The sequence below is a fragment of the Polistes canadensis genome, unplaced genomic scaffold, assembly GCF_001313835.1.
Source record: "Polistes canadensis isolate GaletaPanama2010 unplaced genomic scaffold, ASM131383v1 scaffold_382, whole genome shotgun sequence".
NCBI lineage: Eukaryota > Metazoa > Arthropoda > Insecta > Hymenoptera > Vespidae > Polistes > Polistes canadensis.
Window position 1 is genome coordinate 41,104 of NW_014569929.1, and position 24,430 is coordinate 65,533.

Here is a 24,430-nt window from a genome sequence, read left to right on the forward strand (position 1 = left end):
AAAAAATATTTATATATATATATATATATATTTTTAATGAATAAATATAAAGTAGATCGTAGTAATGAATGAATAACTATGTAACAAATAATGCGTGTTAGGTGAAATCAAATATCCAGTGAGCCCTTCAATAATCTATCTTTTATCACACAGTAATAGTAATCATCAATAATGTTACAGGAGAACTTTATGGTGTGTAATTTCAAGCATGTGTTATCGAAAAGATCAAAAGAGAGAGGAAAAGAGATAAAAAGGGAGGAATGGGTTAGGGGTGGATCCGGGGGTAGAAGAGAGCTTGAAACAAATGAAAGATATCAGATAATCCTGTAAAATTTCAACTGACGAACGTTTTATCTATTTCTGTAGTCGTACTTTTCTTTCTTTTTTTTCTTTCTTTCTTTCTTCGTCTAGTTTTCGTACTTACTGTATTTTTACTTTTAAAACGATTCGCTTTGAAATGAAATGAGAGCAAAAACAAAAGTGTAGACAAAAATATTGTAGTATCGTTTTCTTTTAATTGCGACGATTCGAAAACTTCTTTTTTTATACATAGGTTTGTTTTTTTTTCTTCTATATACACTTTATAATATATTTCATATTTATATAATTAATTATACAGGCTGTCCCACATAACTCTTTTTCGAACTTATTTTTGTTTATTCCAATGTATGGTCAATCAAAAATAGATCAACTTTTGTTTAAAGTATTTTTTTTTGGTCAGGTTATCGAAAAATACTTGAAAAATCGTGAGTAGAATTATATCGGACACCCTGTATATTTATTCATTTATTCACAAAATAAATTCGGTTTTGTTACATTTTGTTTTCTGGGTTTATTTTGATGTTTTTTATTTTTTTTTAAATATATCTATAAATGTTATATGAACAATAAAAATAAAAATAATAGTTACGGGGAGTGTGGAGTACGAGAGTATCAAATTTAAAAAAGGAAATACTCGCCGTAGGATTTCTTTTCCCCTTTTTCTAATTTTCTGATAGGTAAAGTAAAGGATCAGTCGTTTAATTAAAGATTGCATCTATCGATAAAAGTATTTTCCTACGATCCTTGATACTACTATTATTATTACTACTATCGTCCATGCTTTTCCACCATTTTGGTTCATCGACTTTCACAGTAGATAAAGTTAGACGATTACGTTTATGGTTTAGATAAGAATTCAGGCATAGTAAATTTGTTAAAGTACATATACTTTTAGGATTATCTGTTGGAATGGCAATTTTTTTCCTTCTACCATAAAAAAAAGAAAAAAAAAATAGAAAATTTATATTTATTACAATATATGATTGCAAACTCACTCAAGTAAACAGTGTAATTTATTGTTTTTTTTTTTCTATAACTAACTATTGTAAATTTAATTCCACATTGTCAATTTACAAAATAGTTTTTCGTATAAAATCATGTACTCGTTTGTACCACCAGTTATAGGATACCTTCTTGCATATGTATATATATATATATATATATAAGTGTATATATGATGCGTAGGTGTAAATAGATATTATAACACGTGACATACCCTATTTCGGTTGTTAGGTATCCGTTTGTGCTTGAAAGAGAGAATGATATATATATATATATATATATTTAAATATAGATATATTTATAGATACACATTTATACGTCTATGTATATATTTATCTTCAATGAAAGGGAAGAGATAAAAAATTACTTGCACAATATCCAATTGAATTCGTTTCAAATTCTATTTTAAATAAATCATTTTCTTTTATTTCTTTTTTTTTTCTTTGTAACTAAATATTTGATTAATTAAACGAGATTGAAAATTTCAAAGTATTTCATTTTAAATATTTCTTTTTTGTTATCTTCTCTTTCTATCATATTATATTATAAAAATTTCAGAATATACTTCTTATTTTTATAACTTTTTATAAACAAATTGTAATGTATTTTTTTACACAGCCACAAATGAGTGAAAAGAGTTATCATGTGAATTTATATATTATATTTATTGATAAATATATTCTATTTACTTATCAAATAATAATATGTTTCAGGACAATCAATGCATGAGAATCAAGATATTAGGAGATTGTTATTACTGTGTCTCGGGATTGCCAGTTTCCCGGCCTAATCATGCATATAATTGCGTCAATATGGGCCTGCAAATGATAGACGCAATTAGGTAAAACCCTTTAGTCTCATTTTAAGATATATTCAAATAAAATATAAAAGAAACAAAAAGAAAAACTAACAATTAAAATATTAATTATTTTTTTGATAAAAGAAATAAAAACTGAAGAATTATTTAAATATTTTTTTTTTTTGTATTAAGAACTATCTGTATATTATAAACATTTAAATAAATTATTATCTTGTATTTTCTCTCTTTTTTTGTTCTATAGATTTGTACGAGAAGCAACTGGATTCAATGTAGACATGAGAATAGGAATTCACACTGGAAATGTTCTTTGTGGTGTCCTTGGACTTCGCAAATGGCAATTCGATGTTTGGAGTGACGACGTTACTCTTGCTAATCATATGGAAAGTGGTGGTCTTCCTGGGTAAGATTACTAAAAGAATAAAAGAAAAAAATAGAGAATGAGATATTACAAACAAAAAGAAAGAAAGAAAGACAAGTAAGTGAATGAGTGAATGAATTAATTTAATGAATGAGTTAATAAAAAGAAGGAGGAAGAATGTTAATATAATGGGGGTAAAATCAAGTAATTAAAATTATAAAATATATGAAAAAACATGTTCAGAAGAAAAGATATATATATATATATAAAAAAAGAAAGAAAAAGATAGAATATTAATGAAAGAAAATCAAAAATCTAAATAAGTACGTTCAATTGTACTTAAATCTTTGTCCAAGGAGGGTCCACATAACAAAAGCCACCCTTCTTCAGCTTGGTGATCGTTTCGAGGTCGAACCAGGGGATGGTGGATCGCGTGAGAATTATCTGGCCCAGCACAAAGTAGAAACTTTTCTTATAATCCCGCCTAAGGTACGATTTATATAAAAAAAAAAAACATCAATGTGTCTCCTCTTCGGTTCTTGTTTGTTTTTTTTTTCTTTTTTTTCCTTGTATTTTCTTCTCTTTTATTTGTATAAATTTCAAAAACCAGTCTTCATATATAATTTATATCGCTGATTTTCAAATTATTTCATATAAAAAATAAAAGAAAACCTGTATTTGTATGTATGCGTTTGTTTGCGTCTGCTGTACGTATATGTATGTGTGTGTGTGTGTATGTTTGTTTTTTCTCTCGTAATATCTTCTTATATATATGCCAATTTTAATATTCTTTTTATTTATGTTATTATAAAAATTGTATTATATATACAGGGTGAGACATTTCAATCGAAATATTTATATCATATTATAATAACTAATTATATTATCATAAATATAATAATAGATTTAGAACTAATACATATATAATTTAAAAACTATATACTGGATGTCTCGTAATACATGAAACCTAATTGAAGAGTGGACAACATTATTATAAATTATTGAAACCCAAAAGTGGCTATAACTTAGGATACATTTTTAATAGAAAAACTCTACATTATTTTTGTGTCGTTTGTCTATTTCTGAAATTGGTTTCACGTATTAAGAAACACCTTGTACAATAAGTATCATATAGCCATGAAAAGAGGAAAAAAAATTTGGGAATTAGATCCAAAATTCTTGTTAACACAAATCAGACTGTATATATAATACATACAATACGTGCGTATAAACTTTCGATTTTAGAATATATAAAACTCTTCTCATGACGAGATTACTATCGGTCATTCAATTATGCAGAAAAACAACGAAGAAAACGGACTAGAAAATGGTGGCAATAGTATACGAGGACCTGGACCTATTCCCACGAGGTAAGACACATTATATTGTATACTTTTTTTTTTCTATTTCTTGTTTTCTTTATTTCTATTTTTCTATTTATTTTTTACTCTCCTCATTTTTATTCACAAACATTCATATCGATAAAGGTGAATATTTCTTTTACTATTTATTTATAGATCCAGACCTAGCAGTAAAATGACTAAATACGTTGAATGCTGGGGTGCCGATAAACCTTTCGCAAATATCGCTGAAACAACTTTAGCAAAAAATATAGGATTAACGGTGAATGAAATAAAAGATATTATACATTTCTTAAAATTCCTCTAACGTTTCGTTAATTATCTATGTATATATTAATTTTTCTTTTTTCTTTTCTTTACAGAGCATTGCTATGATCGAATCTAATCTTATAGCAAACAATACCAATTTTTTCGATATCAAGTGAGTTATTATTCATAAATCAATAAATTTATTCGCATTGAATAATTTGTATCTTTGTTTTTAATTGAAAAATATATTTAAAATATATTTCAGATGATTATCAATAGAAATGAGAATTTTATTATATTTAAAAATACAACCTGTGTATGCAAATTTTGTATTCTTTTATTTTGATAAACAGGCAATGGTGCGGTGGTAGCGAGGATATATTACCTTTCACCTATTGGTTCAAAGACAAACATCAAGAACTCCAATACAGAGAACAAAAAGATGAACAATATCCTTGGTATCTTATTGCATCCAGCATCTTCTACACATCTATGTTCTCTATTCAAATAGTTTACATGCGAAGGTGTGAAATTAAATGGAAATTATTTAATTGTCGTATATATAATAAATATAAAAAAAGTGTTGCTTTAAATTATTCATCTCGAATATAATAAAAATATTTAATCGAATGATTTATTTTTTTTTAATTCAGGAGTATCACCGTTTATGGATGTTTCTCAGCTGGTTTGGTATCTTTATTAACAATTGCTGGAATTTCTTGGTTCGTCGGTAGAACAAGATGCGAGAGTGAATTAGATGCTCAAGGACAAGTTCCATTTTGTCGTGGAATAAGAATGACTGTTTATTTTATCACCGCATCTTTAGCAACCGCTTCATCTGTTATCAGTTTAATCGATATTGATTATAACTCTTATCAAGATGCACCGGTAAGTTTAAATGTTTCTCTTTTGAAATAAATTAATCTTCATTAGAATATTTGTTGTTTCTTTATTATTTGAAAATGTTCTCCTAATTGTGATTGATTAATTGTATTACAATCGTTATTAAAATAATCTCTAATATTATAATCTAAATTTTTACTAAATATATATTTAATATATTTATATAGGAACTATATAAAATTATTTCATATTTAAATTCTTCTAATTACATATATATCAGTTTTTGTTAATATTTATTTGTTTAGTTATATGTATATTCGGCAACAATCGCATTAGTCATCAGTTGGACTCATTTAAGAGTAGGCTTCCTGTTAAAACTCACAGTGATGATAATCTCAATCTCCCTAATATTACTAACTTTATCTCAAGCGCCAATTATAGAGCTTTATTATGCAAAACACGAAATCGAGTAAGTAAATAATTCTATTAAATAAGATTATATTAAATAAAAATTCTCCTTTTATTGGATTCTTTAATTTAAACATTTACGATTATAGATTTAAAGGCCTAAATTACTTGCTGGAAATAGGATACTTATTGTTATTGGTGGCATTAGTACTTCATGTATTAGACAGACAAGTTGAGTACACATCGAGAACAGATTTTCTTTGGAAAAGTAAACTCAAAGTCGAACAAGATGACGTTGAAACTATGAGAGGAATCAATAAGATTCTTTTGGAGAATATATTACCTGCACACGTGGCTGATCATTTTCTAGCTACTAGAACAACACAGGTTGAAATTAATTTAATTGATATCTGGAAGGATTTATCTTACATTTCATAAATTTGTAAACGTATAAAATTGAATATAAACATCTCTTATGTTTGCAATTAAATATTACTATCTCATTATTAAATTTTCGTATTAATTTAATGGAATGCAATATACACCCTTCTTTTAAGATACCCATTTATTCAATTGTCTTAATTTTCTTGTATGTATTTTATTTCAATCAAAAATCTTCTTTAATTTGATTTATAGGAACTCTATCACGAAAGATACAGCAGTATAGCAGTAATGTTTGCATCTATACCTAATTATAAAGAATTTTACGACGAGACTGATATAAATAAACAAGGTCTAGAATGTCTAAGACTTTTAAATGAAATCATTTGCGATTTCGATATGCTTTTATTGAAACCTAAATATTCTGGTATTGAAAAGATCAAAACTATTGGAAGTACTTACATGTTGGCATCCGGATTGAGTCCTGGGAAAGAAAATACTGAAGCTAAGGTATACCAAAAAATTGCTGTTTTACGTTAAATAAACAACAAAATTATATTGAATTATTTGCATCTTTTTTCTTTTTCTACGCAGGATCCGTTGCAACAACAAGATCACAATGTGATAGTTCTTGTCGAATTTGCCATTGCACTGATGACGATTCTTGATCAGATTAATAGAGAATCTTTTCAGAGGTTTAAATTGAGAATAGGTAAGTTAATGAATATTATATTCATATTATATACAAGGTGTCCTAGGATTTATCGGCGAAAGAACATATTTTTAAATATCAGATATTATAATTATCTTTTAATTTTTATTAATGTAGTATTATATTTATAATTATATATAATATTATATTTGTACGGATTATTTTCGATATGTGAAGAAGACCAAAAATTAAAGTCCTTTAATTAAAAATGATTAAAAAAAAAAGTATAATTAAACAAATTATTGTCTATTCTTTAATCAAGGTCTCAATCATGGCCCCGTGATAGCAGGTGTGGTAGGAGCGCAGAAACCTCAATACGACATTTGGGGAAATACGGTAAACGTGGCGTCAAGAATGGATAGTTGCGGAGAGATGGGAAAACTTCAAGTTACCGAGGACACAGCTAAGATATTAATTGCAGCAGGATATGAATTAGTTTGTCGTGGGCCTACCTTTGTTAAAGGCAAAGGAACATTGACAACATATTTCGTCAAAACACCGTTCGATAATAAAGAAGATAATTACTGAGTACCTGATTTCTATAATTTCAATTATGTGACATCAACGAGAGAAGTGAAATAAAATAAAAGAAAGAAATTTAAGAATCTCGTTGATTACTATTTAAATTGAAGAACAAAAAATAATTCTATACATTTTATTCTCTAACTGGACAGTGTTTTAATCGTTAAAAAAGAATGAAAAAAAAGAAAAAAAAAAAAAAGAAAAATAGATAATGCTTGATCTATGTTTCCTTCGTACTCTCGAATTCATCATCCGTGTAAATAAGAATAATGTTAATAATAATAATAATAATAATCGTTATATATATGATTGTGTTCTTAAAAGAACTGAAAAGTAATATTACAAATACTCGAATAAGTAAACGCGATGATCTCATGCGTGTATTTAAAAATTCAAGGTGTATTCTTGACACGTTATAAGAAAGAAAAAAAGGCGAAGTCATTGTTTTGTCTTAATGTTTAAAAATCAACGTTGAGAGAAACTTGACACGTGACAATTATTCCACCAAAGTCACTGTCACTGTACTATACCATTTCTGATTCTCTATCTCTCTCTCAAATAAATTATTGTACTAATTATTGAATCATTCGCAAATTTTGTGTCTTTCGATAAACGTATTTAATATACGCATCATTTTATTTATTTATTTATAAATATATATATATATATATATAAAATATGGTTTGATCACTCAAGAATTTTTGACTCACCCTGTATATACTTTTTTAAGATTTAAGTTCAAGATAAGAAAGAAGATTAAATTTAAATCTTATTATTACTTTTTGTATAATTAATTTTATAATCTTAGAATAGAAAAATATTTAGTTGGTTAAAATCCAAGTTCAGTTATGCTAATTACGTTTTAATTAATGTCATCTCATCTTAATGAGATTAAAAGATGTCTCAGATTAATTGTTAATTTGAATAACAATGTCCTTGATTCTGAATACACCATTCAGGTTCTAATCTATCAGCATTAATACCTCTTTGAACGAGTCTCTGTCGGTGTCTTAATATTCTATGTTCAGCATGAATCCAAGTAGAAGCAGGATCAGACCAAAGTCTTTCTGCGAAAGCTGCTGACCTGGGCCATAGTCTTGAGTCAACTGAAGTACTGTCAACTTGTTCTGTCCAAAGTGTTACTTCTCCGCCTAAGAAAAAAGATTTGTTTATCAATTTATATAGAAGAAAGATAATGTTTGATCAGCTGTCCGCGGTGGCACCACATTGATGTCACAAACAAATGTATCCAAAAAATAAGGGACGTCAAAAACGTTAAGACAAAAATATATTTACCTAGCACAAAGTTCTTCTTATTAACACCAAAACCTTGTTTCATAAGAATGGTAGACGGAGAATTATCGTAAATTAATTGCCAGCCTTTGTATGGTGAACACCAATTGTTACCTTCACCAACCCATGCTCCAAAACTGTAATAAGATATTGAATATATTCATTTGTATTTCTTTTTTGTTTTTTTTCAGGAAGAATAGAGAGATATTAATTGACTTACCCGCAATCAAGGTAAAGAGCATCGTAATTAGAAATAATGACCTTGAAATTATTGCTTATTAATCTACCAACAGTAAGATCGGTACCAGTGGTCCAGATTTGTACAATATATTTCTGAGAATCCAAGTATTTGATATTTTCTATATTGGTAAGTCCACTAGTCCATATAATAACGGGAATTTCTTTTCCTCCATTAGCCAAAGTTAACTTATCGAGTGCCTTGTCTTGGAAATAATTCCAAAGCAAATAGAAACTCGATTCTGATAAATCCCATCCTTTAGCGAGCATCCAATTCTTGATCATATCACTGGAGTTCCAACAATTAATATGGACCTCGTCACCGCCCATGTGGAAGATATCTGGATTGAAATCTTCCAACATTTCTTTGTAAATACCTTCGAGAATTTCATAAACTTTGTCGCTGGTTGGATTTAATTGACCGCACGGTGGTTCAACGCAATAATTCGCCCATGGTTCTGATTTGAAACATACCGTTGTATTGTGGCCCACCTATTCGTATTGATTCAAACAAATTCATTCAAGATGAACAATAGAAACATCATTTAAAAATAATCATAAATATTTAAGAAAGTTACTCATCATATTATCTAATCGATATATTAAATCTAATCAATCTATTGAACTTATGAACAATAATAAATGCAAGTGTAAAGTCTGCTGAAAAAAAAAAAAGAAGAAATAAATCTATATCAAATTGCAATAAGTTTTTCCTTGGGTAAGAAGTTAAACAAAAAAATATTTACCCATTGCCAACCTTCGCCAACGTGAGCAGGTGCATCGAATTCTGGTAAAACACGTACACCTCTTAAAAGGGCAAATCTCATGATATCCTTAATGTTTTCCTTCGTGTAAACTTTTTCCTTGCTATAGGCACCATATTTGGTGAACAACGGATAGGTTTTAATTTCATATGGGAAACTATGAGAATCGGTGATGTGCCAATGGAAAGTATTCATCTTTGACATGGACATTGCTTCTATGGTATTTTTGATCGCTTCGACGCTAATAAAATTACGACTGGTATCCAAAAGGATTCCACGATAAGGATAAGCCGGTTTATCTTCAATGTGAGCACTACGAATGATCTGTATTTTATCACTCAAATCGTCGAATACTATTAATTGAGATAATGTTTCCAAAGCATTTCTAGCACCAAAATAAGTCTTTGCTGTTATTGTCACATCCATCTACATGATTGTAAAAAAAAAAAAAAGAAAAAGACATGAAATTTAAATAATCAAATAGATATTAATAAGAATGAGCATACAATAATGAATAATATCAAAGAAGAATGAATATCAATTTGTAATAATTTATTAATAAAAAAGTAAAGAAAGAAAAACTTGTAAAAACTGGTATTGAAGATGTTTGACGAAATCAAGAAAGAATGTCATAAATTTATTGTTTTATTTTTTTTTTTTGAATATCAATCGAGGGATCTTAATTTACATATTGATTTTTTTTTTTCGATGAATTATTCATGAGATAAATTAATAAAATTTTTTAACAGCAGACAGATAGAGTATAGAAAAACAAAAGTTACGAATATAAAAATAACTTACCGATTTGTCATCGATCTGATAAATTTGTAATTTGTAACTTTCATCGGTATCTAATGTTAATTGTACATGATTCAATTCATGAATATCATTAACATTAATTATCAAACCTACTCCACTGTTGTCAACAGGTGTACTAAGTTTTTTAATATTTTCTTTTAATATATTAATGTTCTCTTGTAGAAGATCACCTACTTTTGTATTTAAATCTATGCCATTTAATCTGATGTCATTAACATTGAGTGGCAATATCGAATTACCCAAAGATAAGTGTCCTGTTGGTTTTGGCCATAAAGAGCCACTGTCACCGCATAATAATTGACATACTTTCAAAGACATCGGCGATGATATTTCTTCTGTGATCTCTTCTTTTAAACAATATCCACCATTGCACTTGTAATGCCATGGTGTACTACGAATAGAATTGTAATCATATTAAATGGATTATATAGTTCTATATTAAAGATTAAAAAGGTGTATGTGTTTTACAATAATTACACTATGATATATAGTACATAATACAATTATCAAAAGTATTTTACAACTAAACAATTAATTTAAAAAAAGGGATTAATCTAAAGCTATAATATTATGATAATAAATACTTTATTATTATCATTATTTTTTATAAATCATTGATAAGTCATAATAATATAAGAAAATACTACTACTAATATATTATAACGTTTGTTTATTACCACGATAATACTATGTTTTGATATAAATAAACGCATTAAATTCCACCACAACATGTGTAAATAAAAGTATAAGGATAGGATTATAAAATATAATATATAAATATTAAAAATAAAAAAGACAAAAAAAAAAAAAAACAAGTTAAGATTAAAAAATAAAAATATAAGAAGGACTTACAATTGTAGAGAATTTTTTTTTTTTTACCGATACTTTATCATCCTCGATCGAATTCGATATCACTTTTTACAAATACTTGTAATTTTCTCGATATCTCTTTAAACAAAATTATTTTTTTTTATTTTAAACATGGCCTGCTTTCGTATTAATAAATCGATATTACATTACTTTCATCGTAAAAAAAGAAATGAAGATAAAAACTTGTGAGTACACAATGACAAACTTTGAAGATATACAAATCGAATTACGCGTCCTAGGTCCGCCATTTTTTCTGACCAGTAGTCACGTGACTTCCCGGTTATTTAAAAAAAAATTCACGTGCAAACAGTGAACACACGGTCACAATTTCAACGATTTCTAATCGAAAGAACGGTCAACGTGATACTGATCTTTCACCGACCGGTTCTTTGCGTAGATTCAAATCTTTTAATACTTTTTAATATCATATATTTATTGTGTTATATCTTTCTATTTATATAAAACAATCATGTTCGAGTTGAAATTTAATTTATTTCGTTGCGCTTCGTAAAGATATTATTTAAAAAAAATGGCGCATTTTTTTGTAGAAATCTCGATAATACTAATCGATATATATATCGATGAACTAAATATATTTATATAAATATATATAAATAAATAAATAAATATAGATAATATTGATTTTGAACTATATATATATATACTTTGAGAAAATTAAATGAAAGTTAATAAAAGGATTTAACCGCGACATAGAAAAGTGATCTTTGATTAAGCAACAGCATTCACCTTAGAAACTTACAATGTATCTGTGCATATCAAATTTAAATAACAAAATAATCCCGCCAATTATTATAAAACTATTAAAGTATGAAAATATTTGAAATATTTTAAATTATTTGTTATCGTGTTAAAATGCAATATAAATTTATTATATTATAATATATCATATATTATATTTTTCATATATTTATTTATGTATAAATTGTAAATATCTATATCTATATATAAGATACATATATCTATATCTTAAATAGTACTCCAGCATTTATAATTCCTTCTTTTAATAATTTTACAAGATTAAAAAAAAATATGAATAATTTAACATTTTAATTCGATAACCAAAATTATTATTTTTAAATATATTATCTGTTATATTATAAAGTTTATTATAATAATTATATTAGTAATATTTATAAATATGTGTATATTAAATAAAGAAAAGGTCCACTTACTTATAAACTTTCTCAGCAACGATGAACTCGCTACAAGCTTCTAAAGCGAGGACAAATATAAATGTAATAGCAATCATGTTTCTTTCTTTTTCTTGAAAAATTCTACCTATCACTAAGAGAGGCTGTTATTCCTCGAATGAATGCCCACGTCCGAGTTGCAAACACTTTTTATCCTCCTTGAGGAGAACGACTTCGCGTGAAATCAGAATTGAAGTGGAAGGGATAAAATGAGTGGGAGTAAAACGAGTGGGGAGGATGCAGAATATATATGTCAAATGAAAAGAAAAATTAATAAAAAAAAAAACAATTTTAATCTTTTCGTATTCTGACAAATTCTAATTTGTTTAATCCTATTAAATAATAATAATATTTCAGAAATTAATCATACCAAAATTAAGAATCGTCTCTCTCTCATACTTGTATATTTAATTTAATAGATAATATTTAAAATTTTAAAGTAATCATTTTGATTTTCAAATTGAATTAAAATGTTATTCATATTTTTGTATTTATTGATATAATTAGACAGATATTATTACCATCTTGTGGAATTTTTACAAAAAGAAATTGTAAATACAATTTAAGTTACACCGCTTAGTAACAAACATTCATATTATAGTAATACGTTAACTGTCGAAGATTAATCTCACAAAAATTGATTAATCTATTCATTTAATATTTTGTAATAATTTTTCATAGATAAAAAGATGCAAATAACTTTACGCTTATTATAAAATATACTAATGTAATTTCTTCCAAGTATGACATAAGAAATCTTTAAAACTTTTTACAGTTCATTGTCGGTGATTTCTGTACTGTTTAACATATTAATTATACTAAAAACCTAAAACCTTTACCCCTTTACCTTTAATATTAAATTATACTATTAATGAGAGAGATCAAAAAGTAAACGCATAATACATAATTTAGAAACATATCAGTATTACTCTTATTATTATTATTATTACTATTGAAATTATAAATAATAATCAAAATGATTACTGTTTTTGTCTAATATATACAAAATAATAATCCATTTCAATTAAGCAAACAAGATCTGATAATGAAATATTTCATACACATGTATAATACATATATCAGCCTTATAGCAAATCGTTTAATATTTAGATTCTCCTTCATTCATCTCCACGTACTGCTCTGTATTTAGCTAATTCATTTGGAAAAACTCGATTTAATTCCACTAACATATTAGCTTTAAATTTCCTATATGCGTCTATCTTTCCTTTAACTTGTTCGTTCTTAGTTAACGCTTTTTCGATACAATCTTTAGTATATAATTGTGGATTTCTACCTTGATCGATATAACTGAAATTTAATGAATCATTAGATATATTGTTTTATGATAGATATTAATCATTAGATATGTAACATAAAATTATAAAATACAATGCATCATAACAACTTACTCGAACACTTCCAAAGGCACGTGTACATCTTGAACTTGTGATTTGAGTTTATCTATTTCTTGTAATCCGTTAACTAATCCTTGTCTATATAAAAATATACAAGAAAAAGACACGTATAAGTTATAAAAACTAAAGCATGATCTCTTTTATTATACGTATTAAATTGATAATAATGAATCTAGAAATATAACCTATTTTGATAAAATTTCTTAACCAAGCATATATGTATATAAATATTTGATATTTACATTTTTTGATTGAGCACATTTTGTCCCTGAGGTTGAAAATCACTAACTATTATACGAATCTGTCGAACATTTTCGATAAAAAGTTCTAATTGTGTTTCTAAATTTTCCAAAGGAGAAGCCATCTTAGCTGTTTACAAGCAGACCTTTACAAATGTAGTAATAATTAGAATTTAGCTAGGTTAGGTTAGGAGGAGCTCCAGCTAATTTCTGTGTAGTTACGCTAGGGCCCTTACAGATGTCACTTTATTTTTCATAAAGAATTCCTTTCAGCATTATTGATGCAATTAATAACAAATTTGTTTTTAATGTTATAAAAATATAACTAGTCATTATATATTTTAATACTATTATTCATTTATTAGAAATATACTGGATATTTTTATTTGTACTATTTTATAACAAATTTACAAAATTATATTTAACTTTTCTAAAATATATATTTAAAAATAAATATTTTTATAGATTATCTTTAGCTTCTATAATAATATCTGAACAATCTGGAAGAGAAGAAAGCGTTAAAGATTTTTCATTAGCTAAATGAAGCAAAGATACTATTGCAATGGGGAGACTTAATGCTTCAGCATTGGATTTAGAAAGTACATTAGGTAAAGATTTATAAATGTCGCTGAAAGTTATGGATTGGATTATTTGACCATTTTGTTGCGTTTCTTCTTTATTATCAGTATTAATATTCTTTTTCAACATAGCTTTCCATATTGTTTTCTTTAATTGATGCATGTCAATTTTTTTGGCACGTAAAGGATAGTTTGTATTCGTTTTATTAGTTAATGTAGGCATTGTTACCAGATTATCATTAGTAAATGGTATCTGATTTTCTATTATATTTCCATCTCCATCTCCTAATTGACCTGAATCATTTTTATCTTGCATATCGCAATCGGCATCTATACCAGGACAAAAGTTAGACATATCATTATCATTGTTATAATCATAATCTTCTATACCTTCAGGCAATTGTGCCGAATTGAGTGAATCTTCTGAATTACGATATGAGGAGATTAAAGGACGAAGATATAATTTAGTTAATTGTGTAATATCGTAATGTATATCTTCTGGTAATGTTATTTTCTCTTCTTTCCAATTTTTTCTGGCTGTTTTAATTTGTATTTTGTTTATTCTGCTACATAAAAACTTTTCATCCAGTTTAGATTTATCTTCGTTGGTATATGTAATTATAAATTCTTTTTTCTTCTTAATTTCAGCCTGTTTGCAAGTTTCCACTACTTTGCTATTACTTAAAATTGTTTTGAACCCTTTATGTTTCCAATAAAAAGGTCCTGCCCAATGAATTGAGTTTATATTTTTATGTAAGAAAGAATATTCTGGCATTTCCTGATCTCCTGTTATTTGTTCAGTCATAATTTTACGAAAGTCTACTATATTTTCCATTTGTTTCGGATTTCTCACACACATATCTTTATTACTCGTATCTGTTTCCATTTGAGAACAATTCGCATGGTCAAAAAATTCTTCATCTGCAGAAGGTACACTGGCATCAAGATCAAAATGAAATCTGTTTTCATCGTCATTTTGTTCAGGCTCTATGATTTCTTCTTCATCTTCTAATGACCATCTTAAAAATTCAAAATTAGATATGCTTGGACACAGATCTAACTGAGAAAGATCCTCTATCTTTGATATAGTATAAGTCGGAAAATTTTCATTATCTTCATTTGTTTCATTTAATTGATCTAAAATAATATCATTGCATGTATTATGATAAAAGCCTGAATTAGCAAGATGCGGTAGCACTATTTGGTAGAGCATATCAGATGAACATAAATCCCCTTTTCCTATAGTCATTCGTGAGGGTAACATTATTTCTACCGATCCATTTAATGCATTTTCTGTACTAATAATCTTCTGTTTTCCTTTTTTCTTTTTTTTCTTCGTTTGACTATCTGTTTCTTGTTGTTGTTCTTGTTCTTCTGAATTATTAGATTGTTTATCATTCATATCAGTTAAATTATCCTCCTTTTGTTTATCCATTGCACCAGCCATTTTTAAAATGTCTATGTATATACCATCAACACGATACCCATAAATTTTAGTACATACATCCAACGATGTACTAGCCATTTGCAAGTTAGTTATTTCGGAATTTCTTTTAGTAACCATGTACGTCATAAAATCAATCATTTCTAAACTAAATGCATTTTTATGATTAATTTTATTTTCAGTGCTTAATTTGATATATTCAGATATGAGCTCGGTCATTTTAGGTTCTGGCATTTGTGCCAAAGAGCTTAAACCTAACGACTGTCTTTTTTCGTTAGATTTACTACATGATGGTGTACTTACAGTAGCATCACGTCTTAAAGCTAAACGCTCTGCTTCATCATCATTTTCTAACAACGGAGACAAATTATTTAATCCGATAGTTTTTCTACGTAATGGAGAAGATGTAGATGTAAAAACTTTTATATTTGATTCCACCATCATATTTGCTAAACTTTTTCTAGCTATTTTTGATAATTTATATTTAATTCTGTCTATTCTAATTCATCTAATGAAACTTTTATAGAAAACAAACTTCTTTCCTTATTCTTTAATTTTTTTCTTTTTCTATTGTTATATGACAACTGAAGAAATATAATCCTAAACAAATAAAAAAATCAATTAATATTAAATATTAAATATAACAAATAATATTAAAAATATAAATCAATATTAGACATATCTAAAACAAATTAACAATATATTATATTAATTACACGATTTTTTACCTTAGATACTTTACAGGAAATATTTTGTAAGTAAAAAAGCTATTAACTTTATTTTACTTCAGAAATTTACTCTTAACTGTGTCAGTTTAAGTTTAAATTCGTTTATACGATCTGATTCGTCAAGGATTATTATTTCCTCTATACAGTACCAACCAATAAAAATGAAAAAATCGAATACAATCCAGTTAATACAACTACCAATCAAAATAAACCGCTAGTAAAAAAACCACTGATTGGTGAAAATTAAAAAGTTAGAATTCACATTTATATTACCGTCTAATTGGATGTAGCTTGATGTTTATTGTAAATACGCCATAAAGTGTAAAAAACCCTGGGGTTATTATAAATAAAAATAGATTTATTTTACTATATATATATATATATATATATTTTTGTTTCGGTTGCACATATAAAAAGAGAGTTATGTATATAATCTAATGCAAATAAATGCAGAAATAATAATTGTTTGTGTATTGTCATATGTGTGCTAAATATTAAAATCCATTGCGTATCGTTTAATATTTGAATTTACTTATTTTTATATGTATCAATTAGAAATTTAATTGTATAGGTTAAGTTTATTTTGAAAATTATTATAAAAATTAAATGTTCTTGTTTCCAGGTTTACTAATGTGGTTGTTTTAAATAAACAATTAGAAAGAATGTCTTTAAAACACGTTGTTGTAGGCAAGCTCTTATATTCTTCTTCTTAATAATAATGGATTTTTAAATATCTGAGTAATCATAGATAAAGTTGTATAATTCTTAGGTGGAGGTACTGGATTTATAGGGAAACGTTTAATAGACTTATTATGTCAACAAGGTATAACGTGTACAATTGTTTCACGACAAGCAGGTCCTAACAGAATATCCTGGGTAAGAAATCATTTTTAGTATAAAAGTTAACAACAATTCTTTTTTGAGTTGGTACAAAAAGTAATGCAATTTTTGTTCGATTGTCCCTATGAATTCTATAGAAAGATGTAAAAGAAAATGGTCTTCCTAAATATACGTCCGCTGTAATTAATGTTGCTGGTCAAAATGTACTCGATCCAACAAAACGTTGGTCATCTGAGTTTAAACAAGTTGTTATAGATAGTCGAGTAAAAACAACTGAAACCTTGGCCAGAGCGGTCGAATGTACAGATGCAAAAGCTTTCGTTACTATTTCTGGTGTTGCATATTATAAACCTAATGGTACAACATATACCGAGGAAAACGAATGTATACCTTATGATTTTTTATCAGGTAAATTGATAAATGAAGAATATAATGCGTTTGTGATATATTTATGTATATTAAATTAAGAAAATTGCATATACAACCTATGTTAGAACTTTGTCGTGACTGGGAAGCTGCTGCACAACTTTCGAAGGAAAGTAAAATTAGACAAGTCACTATTAGATCTGGAGTAGTGTTAGGTAAAGGTGGTGGTATGATTAAACAAATTTATTTGCCATTCTTATTCGGACTTGGTGGTCCTATCGGTACCGGAAATCAGTATATGCCATGGATACATATTACCGATCTTGTTAATATGTTTCTCTTTGCTATGAAAAATGATAATGTTCATGGTATTTTAAATGGTGTCGCGCCTGAGGTAATACAAAACAATTTCAAGTAAGCAGAATGATTTATAGTTTATGTTCTTAAATGATAGGTTTATTATTATATTTTTTAAAAGCCTGTGACGAACAAGGAGTTTACGAAAGCATTTGCTTGTGCTTTACGACGACCAGCTATAATACCTGTTCCAAGTTTTGTTTTAAATGTAATGTTTAGTGGAGAACGAGCAAAAGTTAGTATCTAATTTTTGTCATATTCTTATATAGAATTTTGATAGTGTTTAATATGAAATTTTTAATAGATGATATTGGAGGGGCAAAAAGTACTTCCTAAAAGAACTAAAGAATTAGGTTTTCAATATCAATTTCCTGATATAAATAGTGCCTGCAAAGAGATCGTCAATTAAGTGATATTAATTAGTTATTTATCTGATTAAGTTTATCAAATTATACAAGACTTATTTATAATTAATAGAACATATGTAGTAAAGTGCTTATGTATAAATATAATTTATTATGTGTTTTAACATAATATTTATTGATTAAAATATATGCAAGTACAAAATTAATACGAGTTGATCTAATTGTAAGATACAACTAACATAAATTTTTATATATCATTTGATCAATATTAATTAACAATTAATATCAAGCATGATAATAATACACAATTACATAAATAGATCATAAATAATGTAGGGTTTGTTTAAAACAATTTTAAGTTAGTTTCACGTTCACAAGAACATACAGATATAGGTTTCATATATTTAAAATAACTTAAGGATGTATTATTTTCTGTATATGGACCCTTTCTTAAATGCTTTTCTTGACAACTTTTAAGAATCTTTTCAGATCCCAGTAACGGCATACTAAAATTTTGTTGTAGCGAATGCTTAAAATCATTCATTTCATTATTAGAACGTAAAGTTTCTTTGGATATGGAATTAGATCTATACTTTTTAGGAAACTTATTGAATCGTTTATTTTCTAAATCTGAAACAATAACAAGCTGATCGTATGGATCACTCGGAAAACAATCCAAACATTCAATTCGACTCATATTCAAAAAATAATTAATTTCTTTCCTTAATGTTTGTACTTCTTTATGTGTTAAGCCATTCATATTGATATATACAGTTTGTCCACTTTTATGAACAATAAATAGACCCAACTCTACAGACACTCCAACATATCTTATGTCGTTTAATTCCATAATGATGGATTGTTTATTTAAAAATTTGCAGCATAACTTGTCGCTCCATGTGTATCTTGATATAATAGCTTTGTTTGTTTCTTTATTTAATATTAGATCTTCCCATTCCTCTAAAGTATCCAAACAAAATGTTATTTCCCCAAGTATTGAAACGACCAGAAAAAAAATATTATTCGTCACGTGATAACATATCCAAATGAAAAGAATTGTGTATACTGTAAAGCAAAATTATTTGTTAATAAGTTTGCCTCAATTTAATCAATGATCATAAGAAATTGTTACGAATATATTTAAATATTTATATAAATTAAAAAAAAAAAAATAAATAAAAAAAAAGTCATTGCATCTTACAACCAAATATGAGCCAGGTTAGGGATCTTGGTCTTCTTGATATATGAAATTTATTTTTATTTAAATATTTGATTTCTGGTCTGGTTAATAAAATCATTGTATTCAAAATTTAACATAGATCTAGTTTGTAAATATTTGAAATAGAAAGAAAGGAACTATGTATTAAAAAGAGAATTTTGATAATTACATGTATTAACAAAAAGGATTATAAACAACATAATTTAATGCGCTTGTCGTTTATTTTTTTGTTTTTCATATGCATTCAATTAAATTTCATGCAAATGTTTTTGATTCTCAATCTAATTGTAAGATAAAATCATTTCTTTCTAATCGCATCAACGTATGTTATCATTTGAATTGTTTACTTTTTGGCGCTAAAATTTATCGCTTAAAATACGATTCGTAAATCATCGAAGAAGATTATCGATAAATATCTGATTAGTTACTTTGATTTGTCAATTAAAATATATTCAATATAATCGATAATTAATAGTTTAGTTTCTTAAACGTTGTTATCTACAATTATAAATAAAATAAACGAACAAAAATATAATATTTTAACAATTACTTTTCAAATGTAAAATACATTTGTGATCGATATAATATATCGATATATCAATATATCGAAGTATCAATATATCGAAGTATCAATATATTGAAGTTTCAATATATCGATATAATATAAATTATATTATTAAATAAATAGAGATAAATAAATAAAATAAAATTAATCAGATAATGTGAAAACGATTGAAATAAAAAGAAAAAATGTATTATTAATAAAAAAAGAAAAAGATGAAAGTGAATGGTTGCATAGTCAAGCGGAGAATCGAGTAAACAAAATTCAAGATGGCACAGGTTCGGAACACAGCTGTTGTTTATCCACAAAGCAGCGTCTCGTTCTTTTAGTTAGCGTTTGTCGTAGATTAAGGACGTGTTATACCTAACGTGTTCCTTTATAATAAGGAACTAGTAAGGTAAATCGAGATGGAAAGTAGTCATCGAACAATAAGAAACAACAGTAACTACATAGTGGATCAGTGACAAATCGTGCTTTTTTTTTTTTTTTTTTATAAATTAAAAGACGCGAATAGTGCAGTGGTGGTGTCGGTGGTGGTGGTCGTAACGGCGTTGTCGTTACAGTGGCGGCGGCGGTGAAGAAGGTGGTGGTGGTGGTGGTGGTGTGGTGGCGGCGGAGGTGGTGGTGCTGGTGCATCAGCAACAGCAGCAAAAGTAGTAGTAGTAGTAGTAGAAACAGCAGTAACAACAGTAACAGCATTGGTATAAGAAAACACAGTACGCGAAAGATTTTCCCCATGCAAGAAATGATCGATGATTACTACGGGTTGAAGACGACAACGACGACGACGACGACGACTCTAATAACAATGTCAATAATGATGATAATGATGATGATAATGATGATGATGATGATGGTTATGATGATGATGATGATGGTGATGATGATGATGATGACAGTAACAACTACGACGGAATAAGACAAAACTAACCTAGATAAATATATATATATATGTATATATATCTAAACACATACATATATATATATATATTTTTTTGTCTTTCGAAAAAAGAAACGATACAAATCAATTGAAATTATTCAACATTTCGAGCACGATAATAGAACAGTTTTTACGAAGTAAGTATAAAGAAATATAATAATTCATTAGAATTAGAATTTTCAATTATTGTTTTCATTTTTGAATATTCCACCCTTTCGATATTCTTCGAGTTTTTTCAATGCGATCGAGCTCGATTATATATCGTTACGTAAATTATTCGTAGCGCGGCAAAACGTTGTAAAGGAAGTTGACGTTATATTCGAACACGTTGCATGATATATATCTTTTCTTTTCATATTTATTTCTTTTCTATTTTTTTTTTTTTTTCTTATGTCACTTATTTCTTTCTCCTTCCCTCGTTTTCTTTCTTTCTCTCATTCTGTCTTTCTCTTTCTTTCTCTCATTCTGTCTTTCTCTTTCTTTCTCTCATTCTGTCTTTCTCTTTCTTTCTCCCTCTCTCTCTCTCTCTCTCTCTCTCTCTCTCTCTCTCTCTCTCTCTATATGTATCTCTTCCCATTTCTCTCATATCATGGATGGAAAACGTGGCGCTTAGATTGTAATATGATTTTCATATTTTCCTCTATCATTCATGGTGGAAAGCTGTTACGATTATAACCTCTCCAGCATACTTAAACGTTAACGCTTGGACTATTTCCAAAGACAGCTGCAACGTTGCACTGATGATTCGCGTTTTTATTTTGTTATTTTTTTGTGAGGTTATGAAAAAATAATTGTGTTTATTATTTATTTTTATATATTTTCGGAGTAATTATTTTTATATCCATTTGGTGTTTAGTTACGTATAATTGTTACACGATGTAGCTAATAAATTTCAATTTGTATGTATATATATATATATATATATACATATATATATATTAAGTTTATTATAGTTTATATTAGATATTTAATGTTAGTATATATTTTGATTTGTTTATTTCTTTCTTTTTCAATGCTTTTTAGTTATTTTTCAACAAGCTTTGTTTCTCTTTTTAAGGGCAAATAATAATATGATACAATTATTTCTTTGTTGGTGCCCGTTATCAAAAGTAATTGTAAAAGCGACAATTTATTTTATTAAAAGTTTATGATCTTTATAGTAGTATACATCAAGTAAAAAATTTGAAGTACGTAATACATTATTGGCAAATCTCATTGAAACTATACCTTCTATTTTTCTTGCTTTTTTTTTTTTTTTTTTTTTTTTAACACGTTCGTTATCGTACCATGCAGAAGAGATTCAGAACTTATTTTTTCACGTTGATTACAGTGATTATAAATGTATGATGCTGGGATCTTGATGGAAATCTGTTTGTCACAGATACACAATACCGATAACAAACATGTTAATCTCTTAGTATAATTTATTTAGCAAGGATGCAAAATTAAATCTGAAAACGATTGAAATAATTATCATTTTAGGTATCACAATGAACGCCAGAACGCAATTATTTGAATTAAGCATGGAGGGTCGTCAAGTGGACGAAGCTGTAGCAAGTATATTTCATAGCGTTCTATTTCATAGAAGCCTTGGAAAATTTAAGTACAAACAAGAAGGCAGCTATTCCGTCGGCACTGTCGGATATCAGGATGTTGATTGTGATTTCATCGATTTCACATATGTATGCTGTTCTTCGGTACATCTTGACCAAACTATAAAAAAAGAAATATCTGGTTTCTCAGAAGCTTTACGTTCTACGGATAGCCCTGGTTCTGGTCAAATATCATTAGAATTTTTTCAAAAAAAGAAGAACCGTTGGCCCTTCCAAGCAGAGTGTATACCATGGGAAGTATGGACGGTCAGGTTAGAGCTAATAAAATTAGCCACCGAGCACGAACGTCAAATATGTAGGGAAAAAGTTGGTGATCTCTTGACAGATAAAATTCTTTATATAACGGAGGTCATGAACAGGCATGACTATTTACCAAAAATGCCAAATCAGGCTGAATTAGATTTGATTTTTGATACTTCTTATCCGGACGTTCAGCCTTACTTATTTAAATTGTCTTTTACAACTTCTAGCCCATCGAGTTCTACCATGGGTAATACAATGAAGAAGTTGATAAAGGAGACATTGTCCATTTAGTTATAACATAAATTTTGGATTAGATTAATTAAATAAATGACTAATCTTTAAAGTGAAAAACAATGATAAATGTATAAGAAAATACATAAATTTGGTGATGTTTCGTTTACAGCGATCTCGTATATTAAATGCATTCTATAGCAATCTGCTATTATAATTTATATACAATTTCGCTTTTTTTCTTTTTAGAGGTCTTTTATTTTGCGACAATTAGAAAACATTTTGTTTTAATGTAATATACGTTATTACATTGAATATAAACATTCGTTTTAATTCGTGGTAACTTATCACCAAAGCAGTGTGACTGGTGAAGAAGAAGAAAAGGAAGAAGAAGAAGAAAAAAAAATATAATAAATATATTCTACGATAATAGGAGTGTGTAATTAAATATATACATGCTGTTATAGTTCATACATTAGTCTGTAAAGGTAGTTTTATCTGTGTGTTAGCAATATCATTATAATGTATTTGATAATATAGAGTAAATACATTACTGCGTACATTGCAGCTATTAAACTGCTAACGTACCTCTGTCAACTTTATAGTACAAATAAATGTAAAAATTTGTTTTTGTTTTTCTACATCATATATACGTCCATTGCGCGATTCAACACAATCGTTGATTCATATTTTTAAATATTAAATCTTCCAATGCATTGGTTACCTTCAGACAAAAAAAAAACGAAAAGAAATGTATGTATGTAAAGTATTATTATATACGTTTTTCCGATTAAGAAATTGTATTGTTTGCGCAATGATCTGGCTGTTCGATCACAAAAGAAACAAAGAAGATAAGTGAAATCAGTTATAATCTTTTCAACAAAATTAAAGTAATAATTCGCTCTGCGATTTTGTCAACAGAAATATAAATAGTTAATAATCTATTACTACCATGTATTGTACATTTTAGGATGTCTTATAAAGAGTTAGAGAGACATGTGTGATACATAAATTTTAAACGTTTACTAGAAATATATATATATATATATGGTGCATGACATATTTTTTAGTTTTGCAGATTTTAAACTTTCTATAATGAATATAAACGAGTTATAAATC

General features: G+C 27.4%; 6 protein-coding genes across 9 annotated transcripts in view; 3 read left to right on the top strand and 3 right to left on the bottom strand.

Annotated features, from left to right (window-relative positions):
- The window catches only part of LOC106792130 (adenylate cyclase type 2), a 14,580-nt gene extending 7,456 nt beyond the window's left edge, over positions 1-7,124 (top strand). Inside the window, 14 exon segments of the mRNA XM_014758295.1 lie at positions 1,217-1,233; positions 2,037-2,164; positions 2,385-2,543; positions 2,858-2,990; positions 3,801-3,871; positions 4,019-4,124; positions 4,225-4,283; positions 4,465-4,635; positions 4,765-4,999; positions 5,260-5,423; positions 5,512-5,749; positions 5,999-6,253; positions 6,338-6,455; positions 6,718-7,124. Coding sequence (XP_014613781.1) covers positions 1,217-1,233; positions 2,037-2,164; positions 2,385-2,543; positions 2,858-2,990; positions 3,801-3,871; positions 4,019-4,124; positions 4,225-4,283; positions 4,465-4,635; positions 4,765-4,999; positions 5,260-5,423; positions 5,512-5,749; positions 5,999-6,253; positions 6,338-6,455; positions 6,718-6,983 — 2,120 coding nt within the window. The 3' untranslated portion in view covers positions 6,984-7,124.
- A 591-nt stretch (positions 7,125-7,715) lies between these two features.
- Positions 7,716-12,751, bottom strand: LOC106792133 (chitooligosaccharidolytic beta-N-acetylglucosaminidase). Its single transcript, XM_014758300.1, has 6 exons — positions 12,154-12,751; positions 10,073-10,481; positions 9,254-9,697; positions 8,491-8,999; positions 8,274-8,407; positions 7,716-8,128 (listed from the first exon to the last, which is right to left on the bottom strand). The coding sequence occupies exons 1-6, from the start codon at positions 12,228-12,230 to the stop codon at positions 7,893-7,895; spliced, it is 1,809 nt and encodes a 602-aa protein (XP_014613786.1). The 5' UTR covers positions 12,231-12,751; the 3' UTR covers positions 7,716-7,892.
- A 332-nt stretch (positions 12,752-13,083) lies between these two features.
- Positions 13,084-14,000, bottom strand: LOC106792134 (mediator of RNA polymerase II transcription subunit 10). Its single transcript, XM_014758301.1, has 3 exons — positions 13,829-14,000; positions 13,581-13,664; positions 13,084-13,479 (listed from the first exon to the last, which is right to left on the bottom strand). Exons 1-3 carry the CDS (start codon positions 13,948-13,950, stop codon positions 13,290-13,292), a joined length of 396 nt encoding a protein of 131 aa, XP_014613787.1. The 5' UTR covers positions 13,951-14,000; the 3' UTR covers positions 13,084-13,289.
- Positions 14,001-14,284: 284 nt separating this feature from the next.
- LOC106792131 (condensin complex subunit 2) lies at positions 14,285-16,973 on the bottom strand. Its single transcript, XM_014758296.1, has 3 exons — positions 16,576-16,973; positions 14,794-16,447; positions 14,285-14,733 (listed from the first exon to the last, which is right to left on the bottom strand). Exons 2-3 carry the CDS (start codon positions 16,289-16,291, stop codon positions 14,285-14,287), a joined length of 1,947 nt encoding a protein of 648 aa, XP_014613782.1. The 5' UTR covers positions 16,292-16,447; positions 16,576-16,973.
- Positions 14,347-18,705, top strand: LOC106792136 (epimerase family protein SDR39U1). 2 transcript variants are annotated; one of them, XM_014758305.1, is made up of 7 exons: positions 14,347-14,433; positions 17,198-17,262; positions 17,345-17,451; positions 17,553-17,823; positions 17,910-18,175; positions 18,260-18,373; positions 18,443-18,705. In XM_014758305.1, exons 2-7 carry the CDS (start codon positions 17,238-17,240, stop codon positions 18,545-18,547), a joined length of 888 nt encoding a protein of 295 aa, XP_014613791.1. In that variant the 5' UTR covers positions 14,347-14,433; positions 17,198-17,237; the 3' UTR covers positions 18,548-18,705. The 2 variants fall into 2 exon arrangements, with proteins under 2 accessions (XP_014613791.1, XP_014613792.1); XM_014758306.1 differs by lacking the exon at positions 14,347-14,433 and adding an exon at positions 16,979-16,995.
- A 1,787-nt stretch (positions 18,706-20,492) lies between these two features.
- LOC106792135 (autophagy-related protein 101) lies at positions 20,493-24,053 on the top strand. 3 transcript variants are annotated; one of them, XM_014758304.1, is made up of 3 exons: positions 21,806-21,840; positions 22,555-22,629; positions 22,707-24,053. In XM_014758304.1, exon 3 carries the CDS (start codon positions 22,715-22,717, stop codon positions 23,369-23,371), a length of 657 nt encoding a protein of 218 aa, XP_014613790.1. In that variant the 5' UTR covers positions 21,806-21,840; positions 22,555-22,629; positions 22,707-22,714; the 3' UTR covers positions 23,372-24,053. The 3 variants fall into 3 exon arrangements, with proteins under 3 accessions (XP_014613788.1, XP_014613790.1, XP_014613789.1); XM_014758303.1 differs by lacking the exon at positions 21,806-21,840 and adding an exon at positions 22,324-22,411; XM_014758302.1 differs by lacking the exons at positions 21,806-21,840; positions 22,555-22,629 and adding an exon at positions 20,493-21,361.
- The last annotated feature ends 377 nt before the right edge of the window (positions 24,054-24,430 follow it).

Excerpts from the sequence above, each read along its gene's own strand:
- LOC106792135 (XM_014758302.1), top strand. The coding sequence starts at position 22,715 with ATGAACGCCAGAACGCAATTATTTGAATTAAGCATGGAGGGTCGTCAA.
- LOC106792133 (XM_014758300.1), bottom strand. The coding sequence starts at position 12,230 with ATGATTGCTATTACATTTATATTTGTCCTCGCTTTAGAAGCTTGTAGC. Across the intron at positions 9,698-10,072 it reads ATCAGATCGATGACAAATCG|ATGGATGTGACAATAACAGC; the intron begins GTAAGTTATTTT and ends ACAATCATGTAG. Across the intron at positions 9,000-9,253 it reads TTGGCGAAGGTTGGCAATGG|GTGGGCCACAATACAACGGT; the intron begins GTAAATATTTTT and ends CAATACGAATAG.
- LOC106792131 (XM_014758296.1), bottom strand. The coding sequence starts at position 16,291 with ATGATGGTGGAATCAAATATAAAAGTTTTTACATCTACATCTTCTCCA. Across the intron at positions 14,734-14,793 it reads TTCGGCACAATTGCCTGAAG|ATGCCGATTGCGATATGCAA; the intron begins GTATAGAAGATT and ends GTCCTGGTATAG.
- LOC106792134 (XM_014758301.1), bottom strand. The coding sequence starts at position 13,950 with ATGGCTTCTCCTTTGGAAAATTTAGAAACACAATTAGAACTTTTTATC. Across the intron at positions 13,665-13,828 it reads AATGTGCTCAATCAAAAAAT|ACAAGGATTAGTTAACGGAT; the intron begins GTAAATATCAAA and ends ATTTTTATATAG. Across the intron at positions 13,480-13,580 it reads GTGCCTTTGGAAGTGTTCGA|TTATATCGATCAAGGTAGAA; the intron begins GTAAGTTGTTAT and ends ATTAAATTTCAG.
- LOC106792136 (XM_014758305.1), top strand. The coding sequence starts at position 17,238 with ATGTCTTTAAAACACGTTGTTGTAG. Across the intron at positions 17,452-17,552 it reads GTCCTAACAGAATATCCTGG|AAAGATGTAAAAGAAAATGG; the intron begins GTAAGAAATCAT and ends TGAATTCTATAG. Across the intron at positions 18,374-18,442 it reads TTAGTGGAGAACGAGCAAAA|ATGATATTGGAGGGGCAAAA; the intron begins GTTAGTATCTAA and ends AATTTTTAATAG.